Below are 11,379 nucleotides of genomic sequence, written 5' to 3'. Positions count from 1 at the left end.
AAAATTAACAGCGTCCTCATTCAAACGCCACCACCAAAAACTAATTACCAAGGACACCCATTGTCCAAAGCACACTATACCATCGCGGACACCAGAACTTTGAAACTAACTCCATAGGACAAATATAAGATCTACTTTTTGGCAGATATTGTCTAATCTCAAACCAAGCTCTTTTGAGTACCAGGTCCAAAGGAGAACCCCACCTAACTGTTTTTTTGGCGTTCGAAACGCGTTGACTAAATAGGACTAAACAAGTGCATAAAAACATACTCTCAGGCTAACCCTTTTTTGCATTTTGTAAAGATTTCCCCCCAAAAAGACTAATGAGATTGCTTGGGTACCCTGTATAGTACACTGTTTGGTCACTGCCCAGACCAGGGTTGCCTTGTTGCAAACCACTGTGCTTTCAAATAATTTGCACCCGATTTGGGTTTCTTCTTCCCCCATTTTTCTGTTGGTATTTTTCATGTCTTGAAATTTTGAAACTCAAGCTTGTTTATTCGTTCTTTAAATTGCATAACTTGTTGTGCACGTCATGTCTAGTGTCGTCCAATATTTGTGATGAATAGTATATGTAATATATGTAATGTATGTGCTTTAATATGTGTGGTTTATGAAAAGAATTGGTCAATGTATGTTGTGTTAACCATTGAGATTTTCAAAAATCGACTTTACAATACTTTATTGAAACAAAAAAATAAAAAAATAAATGTTTTCTCAGTGACGATGAGTTTCACATGTGATGTGATGAAATAAATGTTGATTAAGTATCAGTATTGGCATGAGTGTGGTGTGAGCTTAATATTATTGGCCTAGCCTTACTGATTATGGGGCATAACCCTCTATAGTAACCCTCTATAGTTGATCATCTGAGCTGTAGTACTGGCACTAATAGTGACTGAGATGTAAAACTTACCCTGGTGGTATCGGCACTGATGGCCACAGAGTTGTTTGATTTTGAACTGGTGGGACTGAGCACTGATAGTTAGACTTGTTCTGTGACACCGATGGCGACCAAGTTACTAGCACTGAAGGTAACCAAGTTACTAATCGTAACTGAGATGTTGTGACTTATAGTGGTTGGACTGAGCACTGATAGTATAGCTTGTACTGTGACACTGATGGTGAAAAAGTTGCCACGGCATATATTGTGCTACTAGCACTGATGGTAACCGAGTTACTGATAGTGAATGAGATGTTGTGACTTTTGCTGGCGGCACTGAGAGTAAAACTTGGATTGTGTAGCGGCCACTGACAGTGACTGCTTTACTAAAGCTTGAACAGGTGGCGCAGGCTAAGGATTCAAGCTAGTTACTAAAGGCTTCACGCTGGTCCTGGCACTGATGGTGACTTAGTTACCAATGGTTGTACTCTTGGGATGCTTTGCATAGGGACTGAGTTATATGACATGAATCAGTGGGAATGCCATTGATGGTGACTGAGTTCCTAGGGTTTGCACTGTGACACCAATGGTGACTGAGTTACCAAGACATATACTGTGCTACTAGCAGGGAAAGTAAATGAGTTATTGATATGTACTGAGATGCTGCGAGTTATGCTGGTGGAGCTAAGCACTGATAGTAAGACTTGTACAGTGGAGCTGGTACTGATGGTGACTGTATTACTCGACCTTGAACAGGTGGTACTAGCAAAGGCATGAATACAAGTTGCTTAAGGTTATGTGGTGGCTTGCAATGCTGGGCTGCCACTCACAGGAACTGAGCTACATAAGCTTGAACTGGTGGTACCGCCACTGATGGTGACTGCGTTCCTTAAGATTGTACTGGTGGCTTGGACATAAAGACGTATACTGTGTTTGTTCTAGCACTGATGGTAACTGAGTTACAGGTACTGACTGACATGCTGTAGATTACTCTGGTGGCATAGGCACTGGCGGTGCTCACTTGTAGCACAAATCCCACTAGTTATGAACAATTGTAATAATAGAACATTTGTTATTTCAAATCGTTAATACCTGGTGCTTGTTTGCCCTGTTAATGGTCCTTCGTTTTGCAGTTTGCTGCTCGGGGTCACTGTGATTTATATTTCCAGTTGCTTGGCTTGTTTCATAGATGACACCTATAATCCAGCCGTACTTCCAAAAGGTGTTAGAACTGCCCTAAAACAACATATTATGGAGCACTATTGTGCCACGCTTGAAAAAATGCTCAAGGCCTAATAGCCCCCCCCCTTCCCCAATACCTGCTGCTCAAAACATCATTTTGACCCTGAAACTATCAAGTCTACAAAAGCTTTACCTTCTTAAAACTGCACCTACTTAGACAGAAGATCCTGGCACGTGCCATTTAATGCTCCATTGTTTTAACGTGAACTTAATTTGACGTAGTAAATAAATAACTCCTCTTTGTAGAGAGCCACTCGGGCTCTCTCATACAATGTATCTTTTCACGCACGCATGCACGCACAACCTCGGGGCGGGCTCGCTCCGAGGTATAAATAAACAGGCGGAAGACCGCTCGTGGTCTTTCCGGCTAACTGCATTCTAGTGTCCGTGTCATTATTATTCACAGTGTGCATTATCAGTGAGGCCTTACCTCATGACACAACATTGGCGACGAGGCCGGTCGTCTTCCACGCGTGCCCGCTGCTGCCTGCGGCACCGCGTCGTCTGGTCTTGCTGCGGTGCCCGCCCACGCTGTTCTGCTGTCCCCCTCTAGACCGGGACCCGCCCACGCGTCTCCCGTGAGGGAGCGCCTTCAGCTGGCGGGACCCGTGGGGTCAGCGTGCCTTGCAGGTTCTCGGAGGGTGAGTTTGCCCGCGTGCGCCTTCTCCAGCCGGCGCTGCAGCTGTACACCCGCCTGCGGTGTTTGAATCGCGGAGCCCGGCGTCCGCACCACGTGGCCCAGGCCTACCCCGCCTCCCAGCCGCCTCAGGCACGCGAGCTGCGCTCGCCCACGTGTGCGCGCAGGACACCGCGCGCTCTGCTCCAGCCTGCCGGGGGGGTACATCCAACAAGCCCGAGCAAGTGCAAAGGAGGAAAACGGATCCACCGGCCCCTCAGGCGCGCCTACGCTGCTACACGCATCAAACATTGGCAAGTGCAAGAGAGAGTCTGCCCTCGCTAGGCCTCCCAGAAGCCCAGCTTACACCGCACATTTCGCTGTGCTGAAACTCCGTGCACACCTTGAAAAGTCACAGTGCCTCAGCCCAGGCTCACGCGCTCTGCTGCATTGTAACAAGCATTGGCGGACGCAAAGACTGTTGCCAGGATCCTGCAACCTGGGGAGGTTCATTGTGCCCCTGCCTTACGCGCCACTGTGATACCGGAAAGCACCAGATCCGTCCAAGTGAAGCCGCGCTATGAGCCAGAACGCGACAGGGGCTGCCCAAGACGGGGCTGGCCAACCCCCACAGCAGGCGGTCCAGCCACCGCCAGTCGTGCCCGCTCCACTGCCATAGGTCCAAGCCCAAGCAGGAGCCCAGGCCCCGTTGGGCCCTCCCACGCCGGCGCCTCACGCACATCAGCACGCCGGCGCAGCACCCATCCCGCCGTTCAGCGAATCTGCGGACCCAGCGACTGCCGCACTCCGCTGGAGGGCATGGGTCGGACGCCTAAATCTGTACTTCAAGGGCACCAGAGAGACGGACGGGACGGTGAAGAGGTCGCTCCTCATTCTATACGGAGGTCAAGAGATCTATGATCTGTTCGAGTCGCTCCCTAACACTGGGCCCGAGGACAACTATGATGCCGCTGTCGCGGCTCTCAACGCACATTTTGATCCCCAGCTTAACAATGACTTTGAGAAGTTCAAGTTCAAGCGTGCCTGGCAGATGGACTCAGAATCGGTCGACATGTACTACACTCGACTCCGGCGACTTGCCAGCACATGTCCGTTCACCAACCCCCGTGACGAGATCAGGGATCAGATCATAGTTGGATGCAAGTCGAAGTTACTGAGGAAGCTGATCCTCAGGCAACCAGGAATAACGCTCGACGAGATCCTCATCCTGGCTAGATCACATGAACTGTCCGATGCCCGTGCGGAGGAGATGGAGGTAGCGCTGCGCACCCCGGTGATCGCCCCGCCGGCGGCGAGGGCCCCGGCCATCAAAGAAGAACGGGTGGATGCGATCCACAGACGTTTCCCGCCCGCGAGGCCGCGAAGTGGCCCGCCACGAGGCAATCAATGCGGGTATTGCGGTGACGATCACCCCGCCACAGCCACGTGTGGCGCCAAAGGCAAGACGTGCCTCAAGTGCGGACGTCTGAATCACTTTGCCGCCGTCTGCCGGGGAGGGAAGTTCCGGTCTGCAGGCCCGCGCGCCAGGACTGTGACACAGCGCGTCCGACAGCTGTCGCTCGACCAGGAGAGGCCCCCTCCTGACACGAAAAGGAGACCGCCTCCCATGTGTTCTGTCTCTGTTGATGGGACGAGTGTCAACGCGCTGATCGATACAGGAGCGTCCGTGAATGTCATGGACTCGGACCAGTACGAGAGGATGTCCCCGAAGCCGACGTTGGCACCGTCCGCAGCACGAATCTACACCTATGGAGGGACTGAACCTATGCCTCTTCGAGGAGTGATCCAAACCACCGTAGTCAACGGAGAGTACTCCACAGTAACCAAGTTTCATATCACCGAGGGCAAGAAGGGCACCCTCCTGAGCTGTCACACGGCAGAGGACCTGGGACTGGTATTCTTCGCTAACCAAGTGCACCAAGCACACGCAGACTTCATGTTAAAAGACTTCCCCGAACTGTTCAAGGGCCTCGGAAAGCTTAAAGGAAGGAAGTTTAAGCTGCACATCGACGCAACCGTCAAACCCGTTGCTCTCCGGCACCGGCGAGTGCCTTTCAACCTCAGGCCCCAAGTGGAGGAGGAACTGCGCAAACTTGAAGAACTGGGGGTCATCGAGAAAGTGTCGGGCCCGACACCCTGGGTCTCCCCACTGGTAGTTGCCCCCAAGCCGAAGCAGCCTGGAGCCATTCGTCTGTGCGTGGACATGAGGCTCCCCAACACCGCTGTCAAGCGTGAAAGGCACATCACCCCTACCATGGATGACATTATAGCAGACCTCAACGGGGCGAAGTGGTTCTCAAAACTGGACCTCAACTCAGGATATCACCAGCTCGAGTTAGAGCCAGCCAGCAGATACATCACCACTTTTTCGACGCACGTGGGGCTGCGTCGCTACACCCGGCTCAGCTTCGGTGTTTCATCGGCAGCCGAAGTCTTTCAAAACGCCATTCGCGAGGTGTTATCTGGCCTACGAGGGGTGATCAACCTGAGTGATGACATCCTTGTGTACTCCACAACCCTCGAAGAACACCATGCCAATTTGAGGGCGACCCTGCAAAGGCTTGCCGACAGCGGCCTGACCTTACACCGAGCCAAGTGCGCATTCTATCAAGAGTCAGTGGATTTCTTTGGCTACACATTTACGAGAGAAGGCCTGAAAGTTGATCCCAAGAAGGCGGAAGCCATCAAAGCAGCCAGCACCCCACGGAGTCAAACTGAAGTCCGCAGCTTCTTGGGCATGGCCACGTACTGTGGCCGATTCATCCCGAACCTGGCTGCCATTGCGGAACCCCTCAGAGCCCTCACCCGTGCTGATCAGAAATGGGACTGGACTGCAGCCGCTAACAAAGCGTTCCAGACCATCAAGGCCAGTCTCTTGGACAATACCACCATGGCCTACTTCCAGCCACGCAGGCGGACCGAATTGATCGTCGACGCCAGTCCAGTAGGGTTAGGAGCCGTTCTGTTGCAAGAGTACGGGCCTGAAGAGTGGAAACCGGTTGCCTACACCAGCAAGGCTCTGTCGGACACTGAGACCAGGTACGCCCAAATCGAAAGAGAAGCCCTAGCCATCAAATGGGCGTGCCAGCACTTTCATCTCTACCTCTGCGGGCAGGAATTCACGGTGGTCACAGACCACAAGCCTCTTCTGCCCCTCTTCGCGGGGACGTCACGGCTGGCTCCCCCGCGCATCGAACGGTGGGCTGTCCAGCTGCAGGGCTACAGGTTCAAAGTGGTGTTCAGGCCAGGAGCTCACAACCCCGCCGACTACCTGTCGCGGCATCCAGATGTCGTCCCGACACAGCCCCTCGCCGAGGACGGAGAAGAAGTGGAAGAAATCGTCCACATGGTCACGCAGGCAGCGTGCCCTGAGAACATGTCGCTCAAGGAAATCGGCGACGCCACTGCAGCGGATGAGACTCTGGTGAAAGTTAGACAGGCCCTCGAAGGAAATCGCTGGGCCCATTTTCTCGACGGCGCCTCCTGCCTCCGACCGGAAGTGAGTCACGCCCGGCAACAGCTGTGGCAAGTACGCAGTGAACTGAGTGTAGGGGACGACGGAGTGGTGTTACGCGGACATCTCATTGTCATGCCCGAAGGTCTTCAACAACGAGCCCTGAGCCTAGCACACGTAGGACACCAAGGCATGGCAAAGACGAAGGCCCGCCTGAGGAGTAAGGTGTGGTTTCCAGCGATGGACAGCCAAGTGGAAGCAATGATACGGTCCTGCCATGCATGCACGATCACTGGCGGTGAGCCTGCCCCAGCACCCGTGCTCACTGAAGAAGCACCCCAGGCACCGTGGGCTCAACTCAGCATAGACTTTGGCAGCTTCCCGGACGGACGGCACATGCTGGTGCTGGTTGATTCCTTCTCAAAGTTCCCAATCGTGGAGGTCATAGCGTCCACTGCATTCCCGCAGGTCAAGAAAGTCTTAAACCGCGTGTTCGCCACGATGGGGCTCCCCGAAGAAATCAAGTCCGATAACGGACCCCCCTTTCAAGGAAGAGAGTTCCAGGCATACATGGATGCTCTCCGGATCAGGCACCGAAAAATCACCCCGCTGTGGCCCCAAGCCAACGGGGAAGTGGAGAGGCTGATGCGAACATTAAATAGAGCCCTCAGGATAGCTGTTGACAATGGTGAGGACCCCGAAACTGCCCTGGACCACTTTCTAGGAGCCTACCGTCAGACGCCCCACTCAACGACTAAATGTGCCCCCTCCCATGTACTGTTCAAACGAGCTCCAAGGGATGGCATCCCCACTGCGAGCACGTGGGTGCCGGAAGAGAGGGACGCAGAAGCCACACAGGCCCGGAGACAAGCTACGAACATCAAAGCAAGTGTGCACCGTCACGCCAAAGAGCCAGCCATCCGAGAAGGGGACGCAGTCGTTGTCAAAGATCGCCACCCAGGGTGGAAGTTTCGAACTCCCTTTGAACCTGAAGTATGGATAGTGGAACGAATGCAAGGAACCATGGTTACAGCAAAGAGAGACGGCCAAACTGTAACGCGAAATGTATCGTGTTTCAAGAAGGTGGCTGACACAGCCGCTGGACAGCTGAGAACAAGGAGAATGGAGCCTGGAGACCCGGAAGAAATGGACTTTGACAGTATTCCCAGTCCGGCACCTACCCCACCACGAGAGGACACTCCGCCACGGCCAATGCCACCAGGCCCCGACATCGGGCGGAGTCCGACAAGGGCTGAAGAGGCGAGTGAAGGTCCAGGGACAGCCCCGGCTGGGGTTGTCGAACTGCCGTGGACCAGGAATCGCCGCTACAGTCTGAGGCCCAATCCGAGGCCGAGTCAACGGTTGGTGGACTTTGCCTGGTCATCCCCCTGACCATGAATCTCAGAACGTGCCGGCTGAAAAGGACTAAAATAAAGGAGGGATGTAGAGAGCCACTCGGGCTCTCTCATACAATGTATCTTTTCACGCACGCATGCACGCACAACCTCGGGGCGGGCTCGCTCCGAGGTATAAATAAACAGGCGGAAGACCGCTCGTGGTCTTTCCGGCTAACTGCATTCTAGTGTCCGTGTCATTATTATTCACAGTGTGCATTATCAGTGAGGCCTTACCTCACGACACAACACTCTTGACGTGTTTTATAGTTCCACTGAAATGCAGAACACACCTCCATACATACACTGCTGTTCTCAACCTTTCAGAGTTTCACTGGGTGTCCCCAAACAAAGTCTTTGCTTGTGTGGAAGGAATACACATGTACATCTCTAACTTTAAAGACCGACAGCCGCTAAGCATCTGGTGTGTGTTAACGTGCTCTGCAATCATGTGAGGAACTTGTGTACAGGTTCCAAAATAGGCTGGTTCGGGGTATCGAACAGAGGGATGGCGGGCCTGCTGTTGCATCTCAAACTCTGCACATATATTCGGTCACAAATAACTTGTGTGACATTTGCACTGAATGTAGCCTTTGTGGACTTTTCTTCATTGTTCCTTTTTTCTTCATTTTGTTCTGCCCAAGATTGCCAAAACAATCTGCATATTTCCTCAATTTGTACATTTTATGATGACTCAAATGTTCACACTTTAATCTCAGCTTGCTATGCTCTAAGGAAGCAGCTCAGTTTGCCTCTGTTGTGAAATTTCCCTTGACTTTTCGTGCTTGTCAAAAGACCCTGACTCCTCCCGTTAATCCCCCCACCCCTTCCCCGGTAAAACCCTACAGACAACAAATTCCTCTTTTCGTTAGAACTGCTGTTCGCTTTGTTGCTGGAAGCATGGAGGGCACGGCGACTCTCTCGACAGTGTCTTGGGGGTACACAGAGAGCAGCACCCCAAACACTTCTCTCTGGTCGAACAACGTTACAGACCGAGGCGCTGGACTGGTGCCCCCTAAACTGTGCATTGCCGGGGCCGAATTCCAGTACCGCCTCCTACCGGCCGTCTACGGCATTGTCTGCATCCTGAGCCTCGCGGGGAACCTGGCAGCCGCCTACAGCTGCGTCATGCAGAGGGCGCGCGCCGCCCCGGTAACCGTCTTCCTCTACAACGTCATCCTCATCGACGTTCTCTTCAGTCTCTCACTCCCGCTGCAGCTGGACTACCACCGGCGCCAAAATGACTGGATTTTTGGGGAGGCCATGTGCAAGGTCACCAGCGCCCTGTTCTTTGCCAACATGTACGGCTGCACCCTGTTCCTGGCCTGTGTCTGCATTGACCGCTACCTGGCTGTGCTTCACCCGGTCCGTTACTTGACGCTGAAGAAGCCATCTTACCGCGTGGTCCTGTCTCTTGTCATATGGACGGTGATTGGTGCGGTGGTGACGGCTCTGGGCCTGTCAGGATCTCTAACTAACACCTTCCCTGACGGGCGTACGGCCTGCATGGAGAACTTCTCCTCCAAGTCCTGGAGCAAGCGGCTGGCAGCCATGACCTTCCTCTCCTCAGCCGTAGGCTTCTTCCTCCCCTTCGTCACCATCCTCACCTGCTACATCCTTATCTTCAAGAGGATTGTGGATTTGGCCGACAGCACCGGTGGGGCCCGCACTCTGAAGAGGAAGTCTCTGCGCACCATCCTGCTGGTCATTGGAGTGCTGATCCTCTGCTTCCTGCCCTTCCACTCCATTCAGACTGTCCACACGCTGGGCCGCGTGGGTGTCTTCCCGGAGGTGCTGCGGTTCACGTGTGGCGCGCGCCGGGCTGGGATGGCACTAGCCAGCCTCAACAGCTTCCTGGACCCCTTGGTATATTACTTCAACAGCGAGAACGTCCAATGGCGGATTGCATGTCTCAAAAAAGAACCCAACTCGGACAAGTCCAAGTCTACTCAGAGCATACTGCTCCAGCCGAGCTCTGGATCCCGGGCATAGGGCAACCTGAAGAGAGCTCGGGAGAGGGTATCAACCAGAGACACCTTCTCCAATACAAGAGACTCCAGGGCACCTGGAGAGAAGGAATCAACCGGACACACCTTTTCTAATGCAAGAGACTCCAGAGCACCTGGAGAGAGGGAATCAACCAGAGACACCTTTTCCAATACAAGCGACTCCAGAGCACCTGGAGAGAGGGAATCATTTGGCGACACCTCACACAAGACAACAGACTCAAGAACACATCGAGACGAGTCAACAGAAGACATCTGATAGATTTTGAAACTAAGGAGAGAGTGGGTCAGTTAGAGATACCAGGATAGAACCATCAGAAACTAGAACACCTGGAGTAGGCAACTCAAGAGGTAGAGAATGGGGAGGGTAGAGGGACACAAACACTGGGTTACACAGGCGATGCCATAGACACCAGAAAACTTGGAAGCCATGGAGTGCTTCAGGTTAAAGACACCAGGACAGCTAGAGCGTGAATGATGACCAACATCTGGAGAACCACGAGGGACAGTAGTGGGCACTCGTACATGTGAAGGGAATAGACTCTTGAAAACCTGTAAGGAGTTCAAATCTAGAGTACCTTGAGAGAGCGAGTGAGCCACAGAGAGAGCGAATTGTATCTGGATCCCTGAAGTGAGGGGACAGCTGCCAGGAAGTCTAAAGAGAGAGTGAGAGATATACATCTGGATACTTGGAGAGAGAGCCTGAGGCAACTGGCAAAGAAAGAGACGAGAGGGTGAGAGACACTGGAAAACTGTGACAGAAGGATAAAGGTGCCATACAGATATCTGAGGCCAGCTGCTCTACTTCCGCAGAGAAATCAAACTCAACCACTTGCTTCTCACAGTATAATCCAAGAAACCTTTCGCCTTTCAGAAAGTATTTGAGAATATACCCCTCTCGTCCTTGGGTCTAATTTAGCGACTGACCTCCGTACAGCCCCTGGCATAATTAGGAACATGTCCTTCATGCCCCAAGGTCTAAACAGTCCTGGCCATTCGCTTGCCACACCCCTTCAATCCCATAGATTAATTGGGGACAATCTGTCATTTCCTATGACGTACTCAAGAACAGTCTTTGAAATCAGCGACAAATCCCTTGACTATTGCAGTATATTTTGGGACATACCCCTCACCACCCATGGTGTAATCCCAGACTAACACCTACTTCCCACGATGTGATTAGGGACAAGCGACTTCCCTTCCATTATGTAATTGGAATGTAATTCCCTCCTTTCATGTTGTAATAAGAAGTAACTCCACAATAATAATACAATAATTCTCCAATGCACTTTATTGGCATGACATATCAGACAGTAGTTGCCAGAATAAACATGGGACATCCATTAAATACTACAGCCTGTCCAGCAGTGGTGTTTCTTCAGTTTCCAGGCAGTTTTGAAGTTCATGTACCACTCACAGTGAATCCTCTGATGGCCTGCATAGATCAGAACATCTTTGCTGATCCTGATGGATCTCATAAGATGAGGTGCAATTTTTGGTCCTTCAGTTTCATGAGCTAAAATGTACTTTCCCTCGCAGGAAAGTAATGCCCACATGCATCAAAGAGAATTGCATTCGCAAACGGTGCGAATCGCAAAATTCGTCCGTTTGCGAATGCAATTTCCTTTTTTGGGATGCATCATGTTTTTTAATCTTTTCGCAATTTAAGGAATCGCAATTATGTTGCGATTTCTTACCTTGCGATTGCATTTAAGAAATCGCAAATTGTGATTTCTTAAATGCAATGCATGAATATTTTTTTT

At 52.0% G+C, this 11,379-nt stretch overlaps 1 protein-coding gene across 1 annotated transcript; it reads left to right on the top strand.

Moving 5' to 3' along the window:
- The first annotated feature begins 8,500 nt into the window (after nt 1–8,500).
- Nucleotides 8,501–10,969, top strand: LOC144768803 (cysteinyl leukotriene receptor 2-like). The gene has a single exon (XM_078652751.1). The coding sequence runs from the start codon at nt 8,511–8,513 to the stop codon at nt 9,600–9,602; it is 1,092 nt and encodes a 363-aa protein (XP_078508877.1). The 5' UTR covers nt 8,501–8,510; the 3' UTR covers nt 9,603–10,969.
- Nucleotides 10,970–11,379: the final 410 nt, after the last annotated feature.

This window comes from Lissotriton helveticus, chromosome 7 (assembly GCF_964261635.1).
Source record: "Lissotriton helveticus chromosome 7, aLisHel1.1, whole genome shotgun sequence".
NCBI lineage: Eukaryota > Metazoa > Chordata > Amphibia > Caudata > Salamandridae > Lissotriton > Lissotriton helveticus.
This window is presented reverse-complemented; position numbering and strand designations above follow the sequence as displayed.

Bases quoted from the DNA above. Each gene is read 5' to 3' on its own strand.
- LOC144768803 (XM_078652751.1), top strand. From the start codon at position 8,511: ATGGAGGGCACGGCGACTCTCTCGACAGTGTCTTGGGGGTACACAGAG.